At 41.5% G+C, this 27,097-nt stretch overlaps 1 protein-coding gene across 2 annotated transcripts; it reads left to right on the top strand.

The window, feature by feature from the left end:
* Nucleotides 1-26,893, top strand: LOC134205409 (excitatory amino acid transporter 3-like). 2 transcript variants are annotated; one of them, XM_062680639.1, is made up of 5 exons: nucleotides 1-148; nucleotides 23,407-24,157; nucleotides 24,214-24,605; nucleotides 26,053-26,224; nucleotides 26,297-26,893. In XM_062680639.1, the coding sequence occupies exons 2-5, from the start codon at nucleotides 23,451-23,453 to the stop codon at nucleotides 26,469-26,471; spliced, it is 1,446 nt and encodes a 481-aa protein (XP_062536623.1). In that variant the 5' UTR covers nucleotides 1-148; nucleotides 23,407-23,450; the 3' UTR covers nucleotides 26,472-26,893. The 2 variants fall into 2 exon arrangements, with proteins under 2 accessions (XP_062536623.1, XP_062536624.1); XM_062680640.1 differs by lacking the exon at nucleotides 1-148 and adding an exon at nucleotides 259-643.
* The last annotated feature ends 204 nt before the right edge of the window (nucleotides 26,894-27,097 follow it).

Genomic DNA, 27,097 nt, shown 5'->3' with positions numbered 1-27,097 from the left:
AAACTTAAAAGCATTCAGTTCGGAATTAACATTTCTCAGGTGCGCACGCGTTAGGCTCGAAGTTTCCGTTGATCCCGCGTCTAGTAGTGAACAGTATAAAACATAAACGTGAGGTGATCTGTTGATCGGTGACACGCGTTGGTTCTGGGTGAGAGAGCACATCTACCGATTGAGAGTATTTACCGTCAAGTGGGGCTTAGTTGGATTTTTACGTAGCAAAACCACAAATCAGTCTCAATAATTCAATACCCTTTAGGAACGAGAACAGAGAACGTAAATTAAGGACAATACTTTTCTTTGCGTAATCATTTGCCACTCAAGATACACTAATTCACCATTATGGGGATTTCTGCTAATAAATTCATATTCAATGAGTGATTAATTCCTGAGAATTAATAGTTTGTGCGAACTGCCGAAAGATTCCTGCTGTTTCGTTTGGCCGACCTCGTTCTGTTTTAGACACCTTGTCAATTATGTAGCGATGATAATGAGCATACAGCGGGCGGTTCAACGAAGCGATGATGCTTTTCGGCAATTCTGAGCCTATGACCGGTTCCGTATCGTGATTCTAACGAGCAGAGTTCCTAGCCCTTCCAGACCAAGAAAGTGAAAGTTTCCCGTTGGTATAAGTGCAGAGTGCATGGTAAATTAATAAAAGGAAAATAAGAAGTGAATAGAACGCTAGACGAAGCGATTGGAATTATAATAAATTTAGGTTCGGTGTGGATTTCCGAAGTTTCACGATTTCAGTGTCGTTATCCAAACTAAACAACAGAAGTCATTGAAAGTGTGAATGGCGATGTTGTCATCTATAGTGACACATAATTCTAGAAAAGGGTGAACTAAAACACAGATAATGGACTGGAAATTCCGTGTTTATGAATCAGTTAATCAGTATACAAATATCTCCGGAATCAACCGTCATTTAAATATATAGATGTTATTTTCCCACTTGGATTTATACTGGTGCTTAATTATGTTAATTAAATTAAATTCTAGATAATATTTGGCTGTTTTATAGGAAATAATAAGTATGAAACGTGGCAGAATCTCATCAATATAACAACATTATATTATTACAGAAACTACTGTATCATCATAGCTATGTTGCGGCATGCATACAGTATTGATTCTCAGGTACAGATTATTAATTTATATTTGAATCATTTGTTCAAGAAATTGCATACCATTACATATACGCAATTTCAAGAAAACAACAAAAATTTCCAAATTTCCAAATATTATTCAATTTTACAAATTCTAAAATTAATTGTAAATTGTTTGAACACTGTCTGCAATTGAAGAAAAAAGAATCTGCTTAAATGAAGCTATTGTGCATTGGTTCGAAGCCGCTATGTAATGGGAACGGATTGGTCATTGGGCAGGGTTTGCAGAGATCGCTCTCAAAAGATAACGAACAACGATAAAAGAGAGGCAAACACCTCTTCAAATCGTAACAAGCCATGAAAACAAAACTATCGCACTTGTATACAAGTTGAAAAAAAACTGATTCGGATAGGTGGCCCCCACCGATGGGGGTTGATAATACGCTTTGTTATCTTTCATTTCATGCTGGGGACCATTTTTTTTTCGCACAGCTGTGTAAAACTAGTTGAAATGCATCATCAAAACCGGTACCCCCCGCAATTGGGTATGCTACCAATCGATTCTCCTTTGAATTAAAACCCTGTCTTTGGGTCAAGATCACTTCTTCTTCTTATTGGCATCACATCCCCCACTGGGACATTGCCGCCTCGCAGCTTAGTATTCACTTAGCATTTCCACAGTTATTAACTGCGAAGTTTTTAAGCCAATGTACCATTTTTGCATTCGTATATTATAAGGCTAACACGGTGATACCTTTATGCTCGGGGAAGTCGAGACAATTTCCAATCCGAAAATTGCCTAGACCGGCACCGGGAATCGAACCCAGCCACCCTCAGCATGGTTTTGCTTTGTAGCCGCGCGGCTTACCGTCAGGCTGAGGAGGCCCCAAGAGCACTAAGTTCAGCATAATCGGCATGCAGCTGGATGGTCATCTATTTTCCAATCAAATGAGTAGCGATTATGATAAGATCTGTCACGGATTTCATCTTCGAGATCGTGCTCTCTCTAGTTATTGTGTTTTGGGAAGGAATTCTTTAAGATGTTGCCTCAAAAAGTAGGTGGATTGTTCTCCCTTTTTTCTCGCGAAAAATATAAGCACAAGTTTATGGCCGTATTTTTGCCGATTTCGGGTTTTGTTATCTCAGTACATAGATTATGAGTAGATCTTGCATCGTAGGTGTTTGAAATGAACAATTTTTATTTTTTATCTACTTAAGATACACATTTTTCTTAAATTTATGTTGTAAAAATATGTTGATTTTTCTCAAAATTGAGCTCACACAATTTCAAAATAAAAAGTGGAATGAAACCCAATTTTAACCATCTATGAGAGACATTGATGAAATCTTGGGGGATTTTTTTTTAAATTGCACAATAAAACTCCGAAACTACGATTTGATTACTTTTTTTCTGGAAAACGTGCTAAAACTATTTTGCATATGATAGAAAACGTTATACATCCAATAGTACTGCATAACTGCATATACGCATGGCCTGATGAGTTGCTGTCAATTTTCTACCGAGTTGACCTGGTAGAACAATTAGTTCGAACGGTGTGAAGGGCTAAGATCATCGATTATGTCTAAATCAAAAATCATACTCATGGCCCCGAAGGACCTGTATGGACGTGATGCGTTGCTATACATTTCCAGCCTAACCAAGTTGACCTAGTAGAACAATTGGTTCGAACTCCATAATGATTCGAGGGGCTTGATCATCGTATTTGGTGATTTCTAAATAAAAAATCATACGCATGGGCATGGCCTTAAGGTTTGAGGGAAGGGTTTTTCGTTAAAAAAGCTCGTGGTAGCACTCTCTGAGAGAGAAAATTGCCCAATTCAGCCCGCCAGAATGACGCTGTCAGTGTCGCCAAAATTATTTCTTCATTATGCAGTTTACAATTGCTTCAGAATTTGCCGTAAACGGAGAACAAAAGGAATTGGCAACAATGGGGAAGATATGTATCACTCATGCAGTGGTTCGGCGAGAGAACAGCAGCAGCGCCGACCAATCACGCAATGAGGAGATCAAAATAAACCAACTCCAGCTGCTTTTACAAAATGAAAACATGAGGATTGAAAAGGATTTGGGTAACAACAGTAGTGCTGGTGTAAATAAAACAAATAAGACAAATAATACAAATAAGACAAATAAGACAAATAAAACAAATAAGACAAATAAGATAAATAAAACAAATAAGACAAAAAAGACAAATAGGACAAAGAAGACAAAACAAGTAAGTTCCTCCAGGAATTCCTCTGGAAGTTCCTTCAGGAATTCCCCCTGAAGTTCCTCCAGGAATTCCCCCGGAAGTTCCTCCAGGAATCAAGTACGAGACAAGTAAGGTTGAAGACGACCACACAGTTGTGTGTGTGTGTGTGTTTACAATCTAACTCCCACTGTCTGGCAGTGGCATTATGGATAGAATATTCGTGCAACCATTTTATTTATATAATTGCAAGAATCTTAGATCCGGGAGCTAGAAGGTGATAGCTCTATTGCAACTCCTATAGCCCATTTCAAGAACGCATGCATTCCGAAGCTATATTCGTGTACAATAAGCCACGCATGATTACACCCACATATCATAATGATATCTGAAGTGTATTCACACTTCCTGAATCAAAATTTAATCTATTTGATTCTGGCGTGTATTTAGTGATAGAAAGCATTATTTTTGAATCACAGTTTTACAATAAAGCTTACCATATTTTCCCAACCAACCTTAAGCTCACCTGCACTGGTGGTTCCACTTTCTTTCTAATTTATTCGCCCGCACAACAGAATATGATGTTTCGATAATCGCGCGAGCGTTCTACATCCAACAACGTTTTTATTTCAACCACACAAACTATCCCGCGTGAACTATCTGTTCGTGTATCACGACAACACGACTGATTGGTTTCCGCACAGCACAACAAAATCGGTCCGCGCGAACTCCACTTGAAATCTAGCGATTTTATGCGTAAAAAAAATCACTTTAGCCGAATCACTGTTATGGAACGTAAAACACTAAAAAAACTATCACTTTCCTGATACCTTACACTAAACTTTGTTACAAAATCTTTCTTCAAGCCCTTTTCCAGCCGAATTGAAAAAAATATCAACAAAAAATTAGACAGCTAAAAATGAAAAACACATCCACGCGCGTTCGATGCTTGCTGCGATCGTTGAAGACGACCACACAGTTGTGGTCGAAATACGTATCTGCAAAGATATCGAAATAATTGGTGGAATTAAATGGAGAGTAATAAACTCGTCTTAGACGGTTGAATAAGTTCCTCGTAGTTGTAGAATAAGTTAATTCCTGGTATTAGCCTCCCGGAGTGGAAATTAATTACTATGTCTGAAACTCGATTAGTGCAATTGACCTTTCCCGTCAAAAATTGCATCTCGTTTTATTATCTCAGTCGATTCCTTGGCTTATTCAAGGTCAACTTTTCCAAAGAATACATATTTTTTAAAGCCTCTAACTATTTTTAAAATTTAAAAAGTGCTGTTTTTTTAAGATTGGCCCGATTTTGAACGAACATCGAGTGAATTTTCCAGGCCGCTTCACACGTGCAGCACTTTTTCGGTTTTTGTTTTCGATTTAAAAAATTGTTAGAGGCTTCAAAAAATATGGGTTCTTTGTAAAAGTTGACCTTAACCCTTAAAAGACTGGGACGACACTTCGACCATACTTTTGGTCATAACTTATGATGCCGTGGGCCGATTTTTGGAATTTATATAGTTTTACAAAGGGGAATAGCAGCACTTTCAAATGCCGTTACGAAATTCCGGTTCGTAGATTCCCGTCCGGAGGAATAACCGGAAATGTAGGGGACACCTCGCATATTTCCATTTATCGAAGGTCATATTTTAATTGTAGTCAATAGTATTCTAATAAAAATAGCTCAAATCGACAATTATATTAATATATGATTGCCAGGAATCGATATCTGTGAATCAATAGACTTATATTGACAACTACGTCCACTATTCCGGGACCGGAATCACCGGTATGTGGTTCCAGAGGACCAAATCAAAATTTCTGAAAACCATACCATGCGACACATCAAATTACACTGCCGCAACGAGATATGACCAACGAAAGTGTAATCGGACCGTTTTGGACAAATGTGACCACTCTGGCACAAGTTCCGGTACGCCATTATCCGGTTCCGGAGGACCAAATCAAAATTTCAGGGAACCATACCATGCGACACATCAAATTACACTGCCGCGACGAGATATGGCCAACGAAAGTGTAATCGAACCGTTTTGGACACATGTGACCACTCTGGCACAGGTTCCGGTAAGCCACTATCCGGTTCCAGAGGACCAAATCAAAATTTCTGAAAACCATACCATGCGACACATCAAATTACACTGCCGCAACGAGATATGACCAACGAAAGTGTAATCGGACCGTTTTGGACAAATGTGACCACTCTGGCACAGGTTCCGGTACGCCACTATCCGGTTCCAGAGGACCAAATCAAAATTTCAGAGAACCATACCATACGACACATCAAATTACACTGCCGCGACGAGATATGGCCAACAAAAGTGTAATCGGACCGTTTTGGTCACATGGAACCACTTTGGCACAAGTTCCGGTACGCCACTATCCGGTTCCGGAGGACCAAATCAAAATTTCAGGGAACCATACCATGCGACACATCAAATTACACTGCCGCGACGAGATATGGCCAACGAAAGTGTAATCGCATGTGACCACTCTGGCACAGGTTCCGGTAAGCCACTATCCGGTTCCAGAGGACCAAATCAAAATTTCTGAAAACCATACCATGCGACACATCAAATTACACTGCCGCAACGAGATATGACCAACGAAAGTGTAATCGGACCGTTTTGGACAAATGTGACCACTCTGGCACAAGTTCCGGTACGCCACTATCCGGTTCCGGAGGACCAAATCAAAATTTCAGGGAACCATACCATGCGACACATCAAATTACACTGCCGCGACGAGATATGGCCAACGAAAGTGTAATCGAACCGTTTTGGACACATGTGACCACTCTGGCACAGGTTCCGGTAAGCCACTATCCGGTTCCAGAGGACCAAATCAAAATTTCTGAAAACCATACCATGCGACACATCAAATTACACTGCCGCAACGAGATATGACCAACGAAAGTGTAATCGGACCGTTTTGGACAAATGTGACCACTCTGGCACAGGTTCCGGTACGCCACTATCCGGTTCCAGAGGACCAAATCAAAATTTCAGAGAAACATACCATACGACACATCAAATTACACTGCCGCGACGAGATATGGCCAACAAAAGTGTAATCGGACCGTTTTGGTCACATGTAACCACTTTGGCACAAGTTCCGGTACGCCACTATCCGGTTCCGGAGGACCAAATCAAAATTTCAGGGAACCATACCATGCGACACATCAAATTACACTGCCGCGACGAGATATGGCCAACGAAAGTGTAATCGCATGTGACCACTCTGGCACAGTTTCCGGTAAGCCACTATCCGGTTCCAGAGGACCAAATCAAAATTTCTGAAAACCATACCATGCGACACATCAAATTACACTGCCGCAACGAGATATGACCAACGAAAGTGTAATCGGACCGTTTTGGACACATGTGAAAAATAAATCACTTCTGATCACTCAGTTAATTGGTTTGCCTAATTTTTTCTACTTGAAAAAAATTGTTTTTTTCACAGAACAGAACATTTACAGAACGATGCATTAGAAATTAAAGGCCCTCTCTTTATCACAATGCCAAATATTTGCCAAATTCCTTCACATCTATCACAACTGTTCAGATATCGACATGGGTATCAGGCAGACTTGACAAATTTGTTATTATTAATAATTTGGTATTTGTTATTGTAACAAATACAGTGCTGATAACTTTTGCGCTATAGCGAAACATGTGTATCTGAAATGAACGATTCAGCTATAGGGATAATTGCAATAAATTTATTAAACTTAAGGTTAGACGGTGCGCTTTTTCTTTTAACAACAGCCTAAAATCGAGCCTAAAATACTGTTTATTTATTTTTTATTCGAATTAAATCTCTCCTCGAGCGATATTGTCGCATGCGTCACTGTGTTCCGTGCTTAAAGCCGAAGCTTGACAGCTATCACCAAGTTTTCGGCTTCAATCATATTGTATGCAGATGACAGCCGTTTCAGGGGGCTGATGTTAACGCACAAATGTTTTTGGTTTTCTCGAGTTCGTGTCAGAACGAATCGACGACGGAAATCAGTTTGCTGAGTATTGTTGCGGCGAACGGTCAAGCTTAGAAACCTCGTCCGGTCACGACAGCATTGGCAAATTTAAGCGCGTTTCTGTGAAGGGATAAACTACCGAAAAAGTTTGTCGCTATTGTCCTTGGTGAGAACATCTTCTGTTGGTTGGTATAGGCTGGAAGCGAAATGTCATTACCAAATTTACACGATTTGAAGCGTCAAATGCATTTCAGGAATTTTGTTGGATTACTGAAAACATTTGTTATGAACACATTCTAAACTATACATTACAAGGAACATGTAGGTACCTTTTTATTTAAAATACTTAAACGTCTTACTTCAGAGATTTTTGGAGAACTTATACTGTGCGCATTAGAGTGATTCAATTTTTGACTTTTTGCTCCCCTATGCTTAAACGATGACATTTGCCATTTTAATAATCGTCTTAAATTTTTAGCTAATTTGGATGTAATTTGACTGAGCACAAGCAGTTTGAAGCTTGTATGAAAATTACTATGAAAACACTAACTTTTGCGGAAAACCGTTCCCTATCATTGCCCATTTAGCTCTAAAAATGTATGAATACGTTAGCAACATAGGAAATTTAACAAGGGAAAATATCGTCGTTGTTGCTAAACGATTTGATGCTGGCAACAAAAGTTATTGGGGAAATACTGAATTGTGGTAAATTCAATTTAACACGCAAAAGAATAACATCAATATCAATAATGAGCATTTCTGTTTTCTTTATAATTTTGCTCACAAAAGTCAGATTGCTTCGCAACAACAACTGACTTTCAACGTAGGATCTATTCTATGATGGCGATGCGTTAAATATATTCAAATAGATTCTCGGCTGCTTCACGAAACGATCCTTTACATAAGTGGCATTTCTCATAGTAATTTTCATATAACCTTCAAACGGCACGTGCACAACCAAATTACATCCAAATTAGCTAAAAATTTGGGAAGACTATTAAAGTAGCAAAAACAATCGTTTAAGCACAGGGGAGCGAAAAAGTCAAAATTTGAATCACTCTAGTGCGCATGCATATTCTATTCTAAGTGTTACAAAGGGGTCCTCAGCAGTCCTTCGTGCAAAGGATTGGAACCTTTCTCGACACCCTGGGCATATTGTATTCATTGTACATGTCACACAAGATACATACACATGCAATGGCTGGCATAGGAAAGCTTTCAATTAAATAAGCCAAAGAATCGATTGAGCGAATAAAAAATTTCGACGGGAAAGGTCAATTACACAACATGTGAAAGATTTAGTTTGAAAAATGTATATGAGGGTAATTACTTCCTTCGCTGGGGATTGATCCCACGAAACCAGTACGCTAGACAGGTGCTTTCCCTACTAAGCTACGAAGGACCTCCATCGTCCTCCGCAGCTCAGAAGGCTACTGATGAGATCAAATTTCCAACACCAGGCACATAGCCGAACTCTCGCAATCTATTTTTAAAACCAACTCTTTCACACGCATTGTTTTTGTGCAATGCCAACCGAGTAGGATGAGTATTTAGTTATGTCTGGCATCCACACACAGCTTTTTCAGCAATTTTGTCATAAACGTAAGAAGACTGTCGGATCAGATGCGGTGTGACGTGTCAATAGAATGATAATTAAATACTAGCTTTATGTACCCGGCCTTGCTCGGAATTGCCAGTTTGGCTCGCAGTTTTTTATTTTTCACAATCGGAAAATGATAAAACCAATTGGTCAACAGGGTAATTGTGTTTACTTATTGATGCTTCATCATTTGATTAAAAGAAGGCTTTTGGAAACATTGACTGATTTTGAAGAAGGGATCGTAGGTTTGAATAGCCTTACTCCTCGCCTTATTTCGGCTAAACGTCTATTTCTAAAGAAGGAAAATATCCATCGATGTCTATTTCGGACAAACGCAAATTTTAAAATAAGGGACCCACCATTTCATTATTCCTGGCAAATGCCTACTTTTAAATAAACAATCACATCCACCATCCAGAAGGAAATCCATTATTTATTGCTTTTCACTGGGCAAACCATGATTCCGATGAAGGGTAACAATTATCATTGCTTTATACCCAGCAAATGCATGCTTTTTATGAAAGATTTTTCTGATGCTGTTCATAATATTAAATTCAGTAATTACTCACTGAGTTGATCGATACCTTAACAATGCCCCTCCCCTCACACCCTCCCCTTTTTCCAAAGAGCAACCCTAACCCCCTATCTTCGTCTCCTTAAGATAAAGAATTTGTGTTCTAAATTTGGTTGAAATCTCCCAAGGGGTTCATAAGTTAAACTGAGTGGAGAGATAACTAAGCAATACCCCTCCCCCCACACCTTCCCCCTTTTCCAAAGAGCATCCCGTACACTAATTACGTAAGCATTTTTTCTGGGTTTTTCAACCCAACCCATGTAAGATTTTTCCCATACAAATCATTTTTTATTTATATGGAACGTAAGAAAATGGCAGACCCCCTCTCCCCCTATAAGTGCTTACGTAATTAGTGTATGACCACTAACCCCCTATCTTCGTCTTAACTTTTAAAGTTCAACTGATTTAATCGATAACCAAGCAATACACCTCCCCCCACACCCTCCTTCTTTTTCAAAGCGCATCCCTGACCCCCACTATCTTCGTCTCCTTAATATAAAGAATTTGTGTTCCAAATTTGGTTGAAATCTGCCAAGGGGTTCGGAAGTTAAACTGAGTTGATCAACAACTAAGCAATACACTAAGCAATTCACCAAAGAACAACCCTAACCCCCCTATCGTCGTCTCTTTAAGATGAAGAATGTGTGTTCCAAGTTTGGTTGAAATCGGTCAATGGGCAGAAGTTATGCTGGAACATACCAACGTTACATCCAGGGCTAACATTATCTCTCGTTAAGCCCTCAGTACACTGTTTGTCATGATGACAAATATTTGTCAAGTTTATCCGGATATCTGTCAGACTGACCAGAAATCGACATGGATATCAGGCTGACTTGACAAATATTTGTCATTATGACAAACAGTGTACTGATAGCTTTACCCTATATAATCTAAACTGCAAATCAGATTTTTGCTGTTCAGTCACTTTGTTGTGTTGTAGTCCAATACTTAAAATGACGTAACTTTTGAACTCAAGATTGAGGGCACTTAATGAAAAGTGTCTCTCATTATTGCAATTTGAAGAGAGTAAGTAGAAAAAAGAAACCTTTGCAGACGATACTGCGAAAAACAAACTGAGATATTTGAAAAATATGACCACATTTCCGGTTCGACGTTGCTTTTTCTGTTGACTAAAGCAGTAAAACGTTAAATTCCAGTTCAGTGTACCACCAAATTATGTATTTAATATTATTCATTCCTTCAAAAACTGACCTTCGATAAGAACGGGATACATGCTTACAAAAGCGAGAACAACAAGCCCTTCAAACAAGTTATCTCACCCGTTGTCTGCTAGTGCTTCACGACGACGGTGACTTCACAAGCAGTGATGGACTGGAAATTTCAATGCTATTGCAATGCAGCGAAACGGACCCAAACGCTTCGATGATGAACGATTAACAACTGGTTAATTGTTCCATTCATTTCCTGTGTTTTATTTTAGGTGTACCGTAAAGATAACGATGTTTGGTAGTAGAATTGATTATAATTGACTTTTATGTAAATTATAATAATAATCTTATTCATACTATCACTGTTTATATGTTAGCTCTGTTAGCAGTTATGAATTTAGGAGACCACATACGTCTGTCAAGTCTTTCGCAATAATAACCCTTTACGGTAGTCATTCTAATTCACGAGAAGCACTCAGTTCAGCTTCGTATACAGGTACAACTTGCTTGCTCTATACTATGACTTATGCATCAATTAACATTAGTAAGCGATACTACTACTCACAGTCATGCAAAAAATATCTCCATCAGCATTCAACAGATTACAAACAGATTGTGTTCGATCCCAGTATGCTTTGTTATATGATTTATCCATTTGTTCCTCATTCTCGGCAGGCCACTATTAATGGCGAGAACACAAAAGTGAAAGTTTGCGAGTGCTTGTACCGGGGTCATCGTGTATTTTTGATACTCTGATTTGACTAGTTCCTCGACTGCAAAGTGTTGGGATCTGATTATTGCAATGGCATGTGTCATCTTTCCCATTGACCGTTTTCAAAGCGTGATACATCACTTTCAGTTATTCAATAAGCGGTTATTTTGTTATTCTCTTGAATTCTAATAAGCAGTTGATGATGCCGAGTGTAGTACCTAGCAACTGTTGACTAAATGGTTAACCGTAATACAGGGGAAAATTAATCACTTTGAATCCATAATAATTGAAATGCAAATGTTGCAAAATCTTCCGTTACACGGATCATGTAAATTGAACATTTTACTTGACACGCGAATTGGACGCGCATTATAATATAATCGCGTTAGCACAGACAAACAGACATAACACTCATGAAATTCTCATCGTTCACTGATTTACCGATCATTTTAAATAATCATTAGTTGGCCAATCGGTCACAAGTGGCGTGCGTATCGCATTTGCTCGAGTTTGACGTTTGCTCACTAACACCATCTGGTTCGTGATTTGCCCAACTAAGTGAAAGCAACAGATGTCGTTAGTGTTTGTACGACGATGAATTTGATGAGTGAATGTTCAATGTGTTTTGTCTGTTTGTCTGTGGCGTTAGCCTTATGGCATACTTATGCAAAAATGGTACATATAACAAAACTTACAAACCTTAGAAGACCAACATTTATTTTCTAAATAAAAATTAAATCTTAAAACTTAATTTTCCGCCAGGTTTCATAAGCTACAATGTTTTCGCTGAGTGCTGGTTTTTATAAAGACATTCTTGAATCCAGATCTGGTCTATTTGATTTTCCGTACGTAAATCACGAAAGACACAAGTGACTTTGTACACTGGATGATTGGGAAAGAGCGATCCCCCAATCACCATGTCCTTACTGTCACAGAATTCTGCCAACAGTCAACCGTTTTTAAAGTTTAGGAAATACTCCCAAGAGTTCCTTTGAAAAATTACTCGGAAATTCCTTCAGATAATCATTAGAGAATTTCTCCAGTTATTCCGGAAATCAATACAAATTTTTTTTTCGGAACTTCCTTCACGAATTCCATCGTAAATGTATCCTTTCAGAAACTTTTCCAGTAATTTTATCGAAAACTCAATTCCTTTGGAGATTTCTCCAGGTAATTTTTAATGATTTCAGGAATTTCTTCCAAAATTATTTTACAAATATTCATTATGTATGCAAAAAAAATGTCAAAAATAAAATTAGCTTGACTGGAACTTTCAAGTTGACGGAGATTAGCTTGAGAAACATGTCTTCAATAATGAGCTCTCAGACCACCGGTATGATTGGAAGACAATTCCAGCTACCGAACTATCTAAGGGGAAGCCTCGGGCACAGGGTGCCAAATGACGTCAAACGTTAATAGCAACTTTATCTATTGGTGATTTTTTTGGGATTTTCTTATCAATAGATTCGGAAACTTTCCACCAATTCGCTAATTGTTTTAAAACTATTGATTATCAACGTCAAACTATTGAAAATTTGAGTTCTTTCACGTCTGGTAAAAATTTCAGAACTAATCAATTCCGTTCATGCATCCCCAACACGGACATCAGATTGCTGTAACATACGCACTTTTGGCCCACCGCATAATTTTCCCTGTGCATAAAAAGAGTCGTGTCTCACGTGCGCGCGTCATTTTCGTTCGAGATTTCACGGCGAGCGAACCGTGCTGCTGGAGCGTGGACCGTCTGGTAGCGGTCTAGAAACAACGGTTCGGTGGCATGGGCGTTCGGTGGTGTGTGTGGCGGTCGTGGCAGAAGCAGCAGCGGGTCATTTGCGGTTGAGATTTCACGGAGCGTGAACCGTCCAGCGTTCGTAGCAACGAATCATCGGACATCGGTCGTGGTACAATTAAAATCATCCGGTCCTTTGTTAGGACCACCATTATGCACAGAAGAGAATTTGTTTTACCGAACATGTCCAGCAAAGAGAAAATTCATCCATCGGAAGTGGTTTCTGCAGAAAATTCGTCGTCAGTAGAAACATCACTCAAGTCACGCCACCGCATAGGCTGCGCATCCGGCGACTGACGAGGGTTTTGGTGGAGGGGCTGAGAATCGAACCCATGACCATTCGCTTGAAAGGCGAACGTGTAGCCAACTACGCTACGGGACCCCCCTAATTTAAGTAGTTGGGGTCGTCACAATACAAAGAGAAGGGTTTCATTTGCCGTGTGTGAAATTGATGCTTGAATTTGCGAAAAGATTTCTCTTTATACTGCTGAATGATTACAGACGATTGCTGGGACTGCTACCCGCGCCATAATTTCCGCTTTCAATTTGTAGATATAGTTCGTCTCAAATCAACACTATCTTCGGATCAAAATGGGGATCATGAAAGGACGCGTCTTGATGCGCCGGCACAACCACTGACAGCAACCAAATGATTATCCGAAGCTGAAGAAAAAAATCACTTTTTACCGCTAAATGGCTGCAGCAGCTACCACGGCTAAAAAATTGTCTATAGCAGCCTTCGCCGACGGCTATCTTTGATGTCGTTGGGATAGCTAACGAGGAAATCATAGCCATTTAATTTTATTTCACTTCAATAAAAGAACCGATTTACGCTTCTTGAAACTTTGTTGAGAGTTCACAACATTGCGAGAAATTTTCACTTTCAATCATTAACTGAGTGACGCGTGCTCGGGAAACCAGCTTTCTCATATTCAATAAAGTAGATTATCGGAAAATGTTTGTTTTATTTTCAGTTATGCGTCTTTGTAATGGAATCAGCAATCTAATTTAACTTTCTACCGCTGAATGGCTATATACGCTACCGTGGCGAATAAATTGTCTACAGTAACCACTGCCGATGGCCATCACTGATGCTGTTGGGATCGATAACAACGTAATCGTTGCCATTTGAGTGTATGTCCCTTAAAAGAAAATACACTTACTTACTTATGGATCCTGTACACCTCCGGTCTGCCTCTGCTGCGATGTCCCGCTGGGTTCCAGTCTAATGCTTGTTTACAGATTTCGTTTCCGCCCCTACGTAGAGTGTGGCCGACCCAGCCCCACTTCCGATCCCGAATTTCTGTTGCTATCGGCCTCTGGTGACAACGACGATGGAGCTCGTTGTTTGAGATCCTGTTGTGAGGCCACAAGGCTCGAATTATATACCACAGGCATCTGTTTATAAACACCTGCAGCCGTTAAGTGTTCTCCACTGATACACACGATGTTTCGCTAGCGTATAAAAGCACAGATTTCCCGTTAGAGTTGAAAATTCGTTTTTGGTGCGCTCATTTATCTGCCTGTTTTTCAAATATTTCTTAAGCTTGGAAATCTACCGACAGGTACAAACGCGGTTGTTGAATAAAGATCAATGAATTAAATGGGATTGTACAAACTCGTCTTATGACAAGTGAAGACATTCCACTAAAAGCTCAAAATAATTTTCTTAACGATTTGGTTTTGTTGACGTTAATGACTAAACCTGCGCTCGGCAAGGTCGTTGAGCTTACTTATTCGAAGTCGTTTAGGTGCTCCAGGTGCTCAGGGCAGCAGGGACTATGTCCAAGGGCTTGACGATCCCTCCCCAGGCCATCTGCGAGTTGTGGGGCTTGCCTAGGATGTGGTGGGGTTTGACAGTGGGCCCTGTTAAACCTCTATAAAAAGCTGCATGTATCCGCAAGTAGGCCCCACCAAAGCGACCGTGTGCCGCTCAAAGCGCACAAGCCCAAGTCCTGGTGTTAGGTGGGACGCTAAACAGCCCTGACACGACGGCCCTCCGACGAGACAGGAGGTTTGCGCAGGCCCAATAAGCCGCCTAGAAAACCAATCATTACGAACAATATAAGAGATAATGCGACTCGATATAATCGGCAAAGACCTAGGCGACGAATACAGGATCACGATTGGAAGCTTGGAACATGGAATTGCAAGTCGCTAGGTTTCGCAGGTTGCGACAGGATGATCTACGATGAATTACATCCCCGCAACTTCGACGTCGTGGCGCTGCAGGAGATTTGCTGGACAGGACAGAAAGTGTGGAAAAGCGGGCATCGAGCGGCTACCTTCTACCAAAGCTGTGGCACCACCAACGAGCTGGGAACCGGCTTCATAGTGCTGGGTAAGATGCGCCAACGCGTGATTGGGTGGCAGCCAATCAACGCAAGGATTTGCAAGCTGAGGATTAAAGGCCGTTTCTTCAACTATAGCATCATCAACGTGCACTGCCCACACGAAGGGAGACCCGACGACGAGAAAGAAGCGTTCTACGCGCAGCTGGAGCAGACATACGATGGATGCCCACTGCGGGACGTCAAAATCGTCATCGGTGACATGAACGCACAGGTAGGAAGGGAGGAAATGTATAGACCGGTCATCGGACCGGATAGTCTGCACACCGTATCGAATGACAACGGCCAACGATGCATAAACTTCGCAGCCTCCCGCGGAATGGTAGTCCGAAGCACCTTCTTTCCCCGCAATATCCACAAGGCCACATGGAGATCACCTAACCAAGAAACGGAAAACCAAATCGACCACGTTCTAATCGACGGTAAATTCTTCTCCGACATCACGAACGTCCGCACTTACCGCAGTGCGAATATTGAATCCGACCACTACCTCGTTGCAGTATGCCTGCGCTCAAAACTCTCGACGGTGTACAACACGCGTCGAAGTCGGACGCCGCGGCTTAACATTGGGCGGCTACAAGATGGTAGACTAGCCCAAGAATACGCGCAGCAGCTGGAAGTGGCACTTCCAACGGAAGAGCAGCTAGGCGCAGCGTCTCTTGAAGATGGCTGGAGAGATATTCGATCCGCCATTGGTAGCACCGCAACCGCTGCACTTGGCACGGTGCCCCCGGATCAGAGAAACGACTGGTATGACGGCGAATGTGAGCAGTTAGTGGAAGAGAAGAATGCAGCATGGGCGAGATTGCTGCAACACCGCACGAGGGCGAACGAGGCACGATATAAACAGGCGCGGAACAGACAAAACTCGATCTTCCGGAGGAAAAAGCGCCAGCAGGAAGATCGAGACCGTGAAGAAACGGAGCAACTGTACCGCGCTAATAACACACGAAAGTTCTATGAGAAGTTAAACCGTTCACGTAAGGGCCACGTGCCACAGCCTGATATGTGTAAGGACATAAACGGGAACCTTCTTACGAACGAGCGTGAGGTGATCCAAAGGTGGCGGCAGCACTACGAAGAACACCTGAATGGCGATGTGGCAGACGAAGATGGCGGTATGGTGATGGACCTGGGAGAACGCGCGCAGGACATAATTCTACCGGCTCCGGATCTCCAGGAAATCCAGGAGGAGATTGGCCGGCTGAAGAACAACAAAGCCCCTGGGGTTGACCAACTACCAGGAGAGCTATTTAAACACGGTGGTGAGGCACTGGCTAGAGCGCTGCACTGGGTCATTACCAAAATTTGGGAGGAGGAAGTTTTGCCGCAGGAGTGGATGGAAGACGACACCTACAAACGACACCCATCTACAAAAAGGGCGATAAGCTGGAGTGTAGCAACTACCGCGCAATCACATTGCTGAACGCCGCCTACAAGGTACTCTCCCAAATTTTATGCCGTCGACTAGCACCAACTGCAATGGAGCTCGTGGGCAGTACCAGGCGGGTTTTATGGGCGAACGCTCCACCACGGACCAGGTGTTCACCATTCGCCAAGTACTGCAGAAATGCCGCGAATACAACGTGCCCACACATCATCTATTCATCGACTTCAAAGCCGCATATGATACAATCGATCGGGACCAGCTATGGCAGCTAATGCACGAACACGGTTTTCCGGATAAACTGACACGATTGATCAAAGCGACGATGGATCGGGTGATGTGCGTAGTTCGAGTTTCAGGGGCATTCTCGAGTCCCTTCGAAACCCGTAGAGGGTTACGGCAAGGTGATGGTCTTTCGTATTTGCTATTCAACATCGCTTTGGAAGGGGTAATACGAAGAGCAGGGATTAACACGAGTGGTACAATTTCAATAAGTCCGTCCAGCTATTTGGTTTCGCCGACGACATAGATATTATGGCACGTAACTTTGAGAAGATGGAGGAAGCCTACATCAGACTGAAGAGGGAAGCTAAGCGGATCGGACTAGTCATCAACACGTCGAAGACGAAGTACATGATAGGAAGAGGTTCAAGAGAAGACAATGTGAGCCACCCACCGCGAGTTTGCATCGGTGGTGACGAAATCGAGGTGGTAGAAGAATTTGTGTACTTGGGCTCACTGGTGACTGCCGAAAATGACACCAGCAGAGAAATTCGGAGACGCATAGTGGCTGGAAATCGTACGTACTTTGACTCCGCAAGACGCTCCGATCGAATAGAGTTCGCCGCCGTACCAAACTGACAATCTACAAAACGCTAATTAGACCGGTAGTCCTCTACGGACACGAGACATGGACGATGCTCGTGGAGGACCAACGCGCACTTGTGTTTTCGAAAGGAAAGTGCTGCGTACCATCTATGGTGGGGTGCAGATGGCGGACGGTACGTGGAGGAGGCGAATGAACCACGAATTGCATCAGCTGTTGGGAGAACCATCCATCGTTCACACCGCGAAAATCGGACGACTGCGATGGGCCGGGCACGTAGCCAGAATGTCGGACAGTAACCCGGTGAAAATGGTTCTCGACAACGATCCGACGGGCACAAGAAGGCGAGGTGCGCAGCGGGCAAGGTGGATCGATCAGGTGGAAGATGACTTGCGGACCCTCCGTAGACTGCGTGGTTGGCGACGTGTAGCCATGGACCGAGCCGAATGGAGAAGACTCTTATATACCGCACAGGCCACTTCGGCCTTAGTCTGATTAAATAATAAATAAATAATAGGTGCTCCATGGTTATAGGCTGCCATAACAGCCCGCGGTTTGGTTCACGGTCAATCGCATCTACCAGAATCTCATCGATTACGATGAGGAACAGTAACGGTGATAGAATACATCCTTGTCTCTCACCAGCTACGACCCGGATAGGGTCGGATAGGACCCCATTGTGCAGCACTCTACACGAAAAGGCCTCGTACTATGCTTCGATGAGGCCGATGATTTTCTCAGGAACCCGCTTGCGTCTAAGGGCGCACCACATATTCTCGTGATTGAGACGGTCGAAAGCTTTTTCATAGTCAATGAATACCAAGCAAAGGGACTCTTGGAATTCGTTGACCTGCTCCAGAATGATGCGGAGCGTGACAATATCGTCCACACAGGATCTTCCGGCACGGAATCCGGCAGTTAAAACTAATTCGTTCGTTTCAAATGGGGGTTCTGAGAAGAAATGATTTATGCTTCTTGAGACCTTGTTGAGCATTTACAACTACTAACAGCAACTAACCGAATGTCTGAAGAATATTTCACTTTTCATATCATATCATATCTTAATAAAAATGCATGTTTAATCATTGAGAGAAGTTTTCACCACATAACAAAGCACAATCTCATGGTGACTGTCGAAAATTGGATGGCGTCGTACTTGACCTCTGTAGTAGGCAGGTAGATGCAACAAAAAATTATACACTCGTTTAAAAGTCATTCGGAATTTAAGCACTTCATCAGGATTGTATGAAGTAATTTCAAAGTTCTTACAGGAAATTTCGTTATGGGATTTGTCCTGAAATTCCACATGAAATTCTTTTGAAGTTTCTTCTTAAGATTTTACCTGGATTTTTGTAAAAAATGAACTTTTACGAAATTGTAGCTGTTCAGTTCCGAACGTGTTATTTTTGTTTATACTTTTGTGTGTTATCTCTATATATGAAATTTGCTATAATTGATTAGAACCTATGATTAGTTTAGTCTGTGTACATTAAAATAGTGCCTTTCCCTTAAACCGTAAACAAAAAATAAATTTGAATGCAATCTTGCTTCTTGTTTGTAGGCAATTAACAAAGCAAGCTCTGCCCACCAGGAACAGTTAGGTTTTGTTTTGTTACATTGGCGTTGCCATAGTAATGGGTGGAGCTTGGAGATTAGTTCAATGTCCATCTGACACACACACATTCAAACAATTTAACTATAAATAACCAGGCACTTTCGTGCAGAATTTGAATTTTGTATTTGACTGTCAACGAATAAACATCGAGAGGAAGAGCGAACCCGGAGTTTTATTCTGCTACCAGACCACCATCCCGATCCAGTTCCGACTGCGCCGTTGCTAGAAAGCCGATCGCTGCTTCTGATCCACTACCATACAGTCCACCCGTTATGCCGCTCATCGGGGCATCGTCAGATGAAGCAAACAGTCAAGAATTGTCCTTTCGATACGATCCACATTAGACCCCACCAGTGGTAATCCAATGAGGACACCGTTTCGACTGCACACGGAGTACGGACAATCTGTTGCTTTCCTCAGTCAAGATCCCCGCTGCTGGAGCCTCAACAAGAAACAACATAGTATCCAAGCGAGCCGATCCATTATAAGACCCTTCCGGTAATCTTTTGTGGATATCGGTTCGCGGTTTGCACATGGATTACATGTTGTTCTCGGGCATGTTGAGTGTTAGCCTGTAGCAGAATTTTGACTGCACCCCCGGAAGGAAGAGTCCGTTTCCCGTTCCCGTTTTTGACGTTGTGCACCGCACATTGTTGGGTCTGTTTCCGTCCCATTCGTGACGTTGTGCACCGCACAGTAGCAGCAGCGCGCTGATGCAAAAGTGTCAGCGGTGTGATGAAAAAAACCTTCGGCGGCGGTGGCGTGGCGTGGCGGATTTTTTTTTTAAATCGTGTGTTACATTCCAAAATACTATGTGCAAATTTCGAATTGGGTCGTAATCGTTCAATGTTTTTGGATGGAAATAAGATCCAAGAGCTTTCAGCATATTTTTTTAAACCACATGGTTCGGGAGCTAAACCTCTCCCTCCCGCCATGTGGCTTTTCGTGGTCATATCTGGGTTTGAAGAAGAAACTACGGTGACCTACATAACAAGTGGACTTCGTCGATATGTGAAACGATCAGGAATGACTATTGGAAAAGTGTCCAATGTTACCAAAGTTACTCGAAGAACTGCGATGGATCGATAGTCCCGATCGAGCTATGCTTTCAGTGCCATCGCGCTGTTGCACAAGAGTGATGTGTCATGTATGCAAAAAAAGATGGTCACATGAAAAAAGACTGTCCCACGTCGTTGGTTAATGGCCCGTTTACATATACGCTAGTTCTAGCGGACAATGCACTAGCCGACAATACTAGCGCGATATTAGCATAATGTAAACGCTTATTAGCAAGGACAGTTCCTGTTTACATTGTGCTAATATCGCGCTAGTATTGTTGGCTAGTGCATTGTCCGCTAGAACTATCGTGTATGTAAACGGGCCATAATGGCCCGTTTACATATGAGTTAGTTCTAGCGGACAATGTACTATCCGACAATACTAGCACGAAATTAGCATCATGTAAACAGGAATTGTCCTAGCTAATAAGCGTTTACATTATGCTAATTTCGTGCTAGTATTGTCGGATAGTGCATTGTCCGCTAGAACTAGCTCATATGTAAACGGGCCATAAGCGAGGTCAATTACTGTTTACATGATGCTAATATCGTGCTAGTATTGTCGGACAGTGAATATGTAAACGGGCCATAAACGGGAAGCGAAAGGTGCAATTCCAAAGCAAAAGCGTTGGTTGACACTGGTGGAAAAGTTTCCACCATTCAGGAAAAGTTTGCAAAGAACGTCAGTGAAATAAAAACCCAGTCAAAAAGTACTTCGAGGCTTCGGGAAGAAAAAAATCAATGTTTCTTCCAAAGTGTGTGCAGAATTACAGGTCGATGGAGTGGCCTTACCAGTAGATTTAATTTCGGCGAACACATCATTGATTGCGGTTTATGGCCCGTTTTCATATGTGCTAGTTCTGGCAGACAATGCACTATCCGACAATACTAGCACGAAATTACCCTAATGTAAACGCTTGTTAGCCAAGACAATTCCTGTTTACATTATGCTAATATCGCGCTAGTATTGTCGGATAGTGCATTGTCCGCTAGAACTAGCTCATATGTAAACGGGCCATTAGTGATGGTGAAGCGTAAAGACGATGTGCGTTTTGAACTTGATGTGGCGCAAACGGAGCTACCACACTCACGTGAAACTCACCCGCGGGATAGTAGTGTTGAATCGTCAGTTGCACATATGTATATGCATATGCGATCGATTTATGGCCCGTTTACATATGAGCTACATAGTTCTAGCGGACAATGCAGCGCGAAATTAGCATAATGTAAACAGGAATTGTCATGTGCTAATAGTGTTTACATTATGCTAATATCGAGCTAGTATTGTCGGACAGTGCATTGTCCGCTAGAACTAGCTCATATGTAAACGGGCCATTAACAATCAAAAGTGGACGAGATTAAGAGAAGATCAGATTAATAGCGATGGTCCAGATGAATACAATAAATGTCTGTGCCGGTTGGTGAGACGCTATTGTAATTGTTTATGGCCCGTTTACATATGAGCTAGTTTTAGCGGACAATGCGCTATCCGACAATACTAGCGCGATATTAACACAATGTAAACAGGAATTGTCCTCGCTAATAAGCGTTTACATTATGCTAATTTCGTGCTAGTATTGTCGGATAGTGCATTGTCCGCTAGAATTAGCTCATATGTAAACGGGCCATAAACCTCGGATGCTGGAATACGCATACGGTTCAGAGAACGTCTTGGCTTGACACGAGCTGTTGCTATTGATTATCGGCTACTCAACTCGCGTACAATCAAGGATAAATTTCCTATGCCCGATATTTAATCGTGTTTGCAAAAGTTGGCTGGTGCAGATGTGTTCATAACGATTGATCTATCTATATCGTGGATACTACCAAATACCACTTGCGCAAGAGAGTCGAAACTGCACTGCATTCTCAACGGTAGACGGACACTATCGTTTCTTCCGTATGCCTTTTGGATTATCAAATGTGTGTGCAGTATTTCAAAGGGAAATGAATAAAGTACCTAGTTGAAAAGTTAAGAAAACAGAAAGTTATGATGAGTTCTTGGTATTTGAACTGGGTGCCGAAGGTGTGCGACCGGGGGGAAGCAAAACACAAGAGGTGGCAGAATTTCGTACAGAACTACAGCATTGTGGCTGAACCGTTGTTCTGTTTGCTATGGAAGGAAGTTGAATTTGTATGGGGAGTAGAGCAACAGAGAACGTTCGATAAAATAAAAGAACTTTTGGTGACGCAATCATTGCTGGTGCTGTATGACCAGAGGATGGAAGTACAATTGCATACCGATGCTTCGTGTGTTGGCGTAGCTGGAACTTTGCTGCAGAAAGTGAACGAGGGATGGAAGCCAGTAGTGAGGTTCTTCAGCAAGAAGAATTCGAAGACGGAGGCGGTTTATCATAGTTACGAACTCGAAATAATAGCAGTGGTGGCTAGAGTTGAACGGTTTCGACAATATCTTGTTGGACGATTCACCGTAATTCAAACTAATCATCTGCGAAATGTTTTAAACTTTTGAACGAACTAGATGAGTTTGATTTAGAAGTATTATCGTTAGTATAAGTTAGATCTATATTATATGCAGCATAGCTGAAGACGGCAGGTAATAAATTCACAAAACTCACAATTCGTATCCATTTTTAAATGCGCATCCCAAGCAGCACACATGTTGAAGAGAATTTGCAGTAACTCATATAGAACCAAATTTAGTCACATTTGAGTTGCAGCAACCAAATAAATGTGAATTATGCTTCTCAGAATAAAAAAATTGAATCATAAGAAGATTCTTATATGTCAGCAGTACAATTTTCTTACTGAATAATTGCGTTTAATTTAATGCCGCCTGTGATTTGAAACAGCGGAAGTTATTTCCTTCTAATCTATCCACTTCATTGGCTTCAAAGATAAGACTGATTTTCTTGTAAATTCTGATCATTGCCGCATCAATACTTGCTTAATATCCCTTTATAAATAAATATTTGAACAACTGTCGATCGCGTGTCATTTGAAGTAGGGCACTTGACTGTCTAAAACTTGAATGTCTGTTCTGTTTTCCAGATTCACATGACTCATTACTGGGTCTATAGGAGAAACGCGATAAGATGAGACGCGACCAGTTGAATGCCTTCGTTAAGGAGAATTTACTAACATTTCTGACTATCGGGGGTGTTATCGTTGGTATTGTGCTTGGTATTGGGTTGAGAGAGGTTCCAGCAGATGGTGAAAAATGGACCCCACGAGAGATATCGTACATCAGCTTCATAGGGGATATATTTCTCCGGATGCTGAAAGCTTTGATACTACCTCTGATTGTTACGTCCCTCATAGCTGCCGTTGGTTCCCTGGATTTGTCGCTTTCAGGGAAAATAGGAGGTCGTGCTGTGTTGTACTACATGGTAACAACAGTAATGGCAGTTATATTAGGAATTGTGCTGGTTGTAACCATTCAGCCTGGTAAGGGAGCCGAAGAATCGAGTGGCTCGATAAAGGGAGATGTGCGAAACGTTACGACGGCTGATACCCTGCTAGACTTAGTGCGCAACATGTTTCCCCCAAATCTGGTACAAGCGTGTCTGCAGCAGTACCAAACTGTTTTGACACCGCCTAAAAACGATCCGACGCAAACGGATCTGAACCTTTGGGCTGTTGGAGGAAAGTTCGGCGATGGAATGAACATCATTGGACTGGTGGTGGCTTCCATAGTGTTCGGAATTGCGCTCGGTGCATTGAAAGAAGATGTTCAGTTAGTACTGAAGTTTTTCCAGCAGTTGTCACATACGATCATGAAGGTTACTGGCTGGGTAATATGGTGAGTTCATACTTTTAAATTCATCTAAATTCGATATAACTGATTGATTGTTACAGGTTATCTCCTGTTGGAGTGCTATTCCTGATTACAGCAAAACTGCTGGAAATGGACGATCTTGGAGAGATCTTCGGAAAACTTGGTCTATACTTTGCCGTGGTTGCCGGTGGAATAGTTTTCCATGGGTTTGTTATACTTCCCTTGCTACTTTTCCTTTTCACCCGTAGAAACCCGGTCAAGTTCGTGGCTAACATGGGCCAAGCAGTGGCTACAGCATTCGGAACCTCATCCAGCTCGGCTACATTACCAGTGACGATGCAATGCCTTGAGGAAAAGAATCACATCGATCCACGTGTGTCACGATTTGTACTGCCCATTGGAGCAACCATCAACATGGATGGAACGGCTTTGTACGAAGCAGTGGCGGCCATTTTTATTGCACAACTGAGAGGTAGGTTCATAAAAATATCATTTTGCTACAAAACTCCCCTACCTTATACGTGGAGCACAAGCGAGTGGGCTTACAAGAAGCTGACTCAGGAGGACTTGAGTGACGGCATCGAAGTGAGGTCGTCGGGGGCGAAAGTGATACTCCAGTGCAAACAACTGGAAAAGGTCACGGTTGCAGACGACATCGTCTCTGCCGTCAGAACGCAGTGTGGTGGTACAGAAGTTGAGCGGAACTTCGACGTCTTAGAGACGGACGTTTTGGCATGCAGGTAACCTACAACAACAGTGTCGCAAGATGTGAACATAAACAGCTAGCATAATGAAAAAATAGCACACATTTCGTTAGTTTATGCCATTATTAATCGTGTTGAGTAATCCTGCGTTCAACTCAGACTGAAAGCGTACACATAAATTCAATGTTTACGGTAATTGGACGTTGACAAAAAAGGGGTTATTTTTGTCTGCCTTGTAGATAGGTAATCAAGTTTCTCACGACTACAAATCTTGAGTTGATGTTTTTTTTATGGTACAACTACAAAGATATTGTGCGCGAGCTCGAGCGGTTAGTTTTCTGGAAAACAGTCATCACAATTTGAAAAATAAAACACTTGAACAATTCTGATGTGACTTGCTAACTCCAAGTCCAAAATCCGACTCCTCTCTTTATTTACAAAAACGTTATTTATAACTATGTACTGGCTATTGTTTACAATTTTTCTCTCTTTTTCAATAATGTTGAAGAATGTTGCATGCTACCTACATTTACTCTCATGTGACATTCTGCTCCGAGAGCATTCGTACTCTCTAAATAAACAAATATTTAATAATTCAGTCAGCTACTATTTCTAGGCCAGCTTATTCGCCAAGTTTTGCTTATACTTAAATATCCGTTGTTTTTTTTCAACAGCGGTGGATATTTGATAAACATAAATGGACAGGTTCCAACCTGTCCAATCTTTCCTTTCGTTCGTTTATTTGACATACTTTAAATATAGAAGAAAATGATGATTATTGCATGGCGTTTAGGGTCGCTACAATTGGAGTGGCACCGCAAGTAACCTTAAGAGCAGCGTGTTTCAACAACCTGTGCGAGAGTGCCAAACGCAAATCCGTGGGGTACGGTATTAAACTTAATCTAGATTAAAAAAAAACACGGTAATAAAGTTTAAAAAAAAAACCGTGGGGTGACACCTACAGGATTGTGATGGCTCTTCGCCCCCCGAACAGTCCCCGGATAGGTTAGTGAGTATTATCGAGATACCCTTTGCCGTCCCGAGCCACAAGCCATTGGCCTTCTGCACCACACGGCGTTTTGGATGCGGCCTAAATGATGGCTCCGGTTTTTGTGAAGACTATTGTTCAACAGTTATCCTTTTTGTTATCACTATTTGAAATTTCATCAATAAATTTCTGTGTGTCCTAACATGTAACGATTATTCTATTTCCAGGCCTGAGTCTTTCATTCGGGAACATTGTTGCTATCAGCATTACGGCTACGGCAGCAAGTATAGGCGCGGCAGGAATTCCTCAGGCCGGCTTAGTCACCCTCGTTATGGTGTTGGACACAGTCGGCCTGCCTGCCGAGGATGTATCCCTCATTATTGCCGTAGATTGGTTGTTGTAAGACCCATTTTCATATAAATCCATTGTGAAAAAAAATTCTTTTTTCGATTTATTTTTTTCTTCTTTCAGGGATCGCTTCCGTACTGTGGTAAATGTGCTGGGAGATAGCTTTGGGGCGGCCATTGTTGCCCACTATAGTCAAAAAGAACTATCCACAATATCATCTCGTGACGTCAATGGGAAATCGCAGCGCAATTCAATGGCACATAGTGCTGAGACAGTATTATTCGAAGAAAGGTTGTAAGCGACAATGGCGCAGACGGACTCCAGTGTACAAGGTTCTCATAACCAAAATTTTCTTCAAATAAAATGGAGTTTTGAAGTACCGAATATAATAATTAGTGAAAAACAGAACAATAGGGAAATAAAGTCGAACCTCATAACCTCAATTTATATAAAACAAAGATTATAAAGATAGAACTTCAAAGTTATTAGTTTACTCTCATTTATAAACTAGAGGTCTGACACATTATCCTCAGTTTTGTAAAAATATTTTTCTCTTAACCTTGGAGAAGAAGTAATTCTATTACTATAATTTATATATTTTATCATGTTGAATGAAGAAGCTTATACAAAAGAGAATGCTAAGCGAATTGAACATTGTTTTTAAAAAAAATATTATAGGTATATAATTTTGTTTGTAATAAATTGTATCCTCAAAACATGTTTCAACATTTTTTTCATTTATCCGACTATTCAACCATTTGAAAAAGAATTAGCATTTGAGCTAAATAAAAATGGACTAATATTGAATACTATTCGATTGATATGATGTTAACATGTTGTAATTAATTTTGTAAATAAAGATATTGGCCGTCGTATAGTAGTTTTAACAACTGTTTTTATCCGTTTGGACCAGAAACAATACAA

The sequence above is a fragment of the Armigeres subalbatus genome, chromosome 1, assembly GCF_024139115.2.
Source record: "Armigeres subalbatus isolate Guangzhou_Male chromosome 1, GZ_Asu_2, whole genome shotgun sequence".
NCBI lineage: Eukaryota > Metazoa > Arthropoda > Insecta > Diptera > Culicidae > Armigeres > Armigeres subalbatus.
The sequence above is the reverse complement of the archived record's forward strand: the minus strand, read 5'-3'. Positions and strand labels throughout refer to the sequence as shown.

Coding starts and splice junctions, on each gene's coding strand:
- LOC134205409 (XM_062680639.1), top strand. CDS start 23,451: ATGAGACGCGACCAGTTGAATGCCTTCGTTAAGGAGAATTTACTAACA. Junction 24,158..24,213: donor GTTACTGGCTGGGTAATATG/GTGAGTTCATAC, acceptor TGATTGTTACAG/GTTATCTCCTGTTGGAGTGC. Junction 26,225..26,296: donor ATTGCCGTAGATTGGTTGTT/GTAAGACCCATT, acceptor TTCTTCTTTCAG/GGATCGCTTCCGTACTGTGG.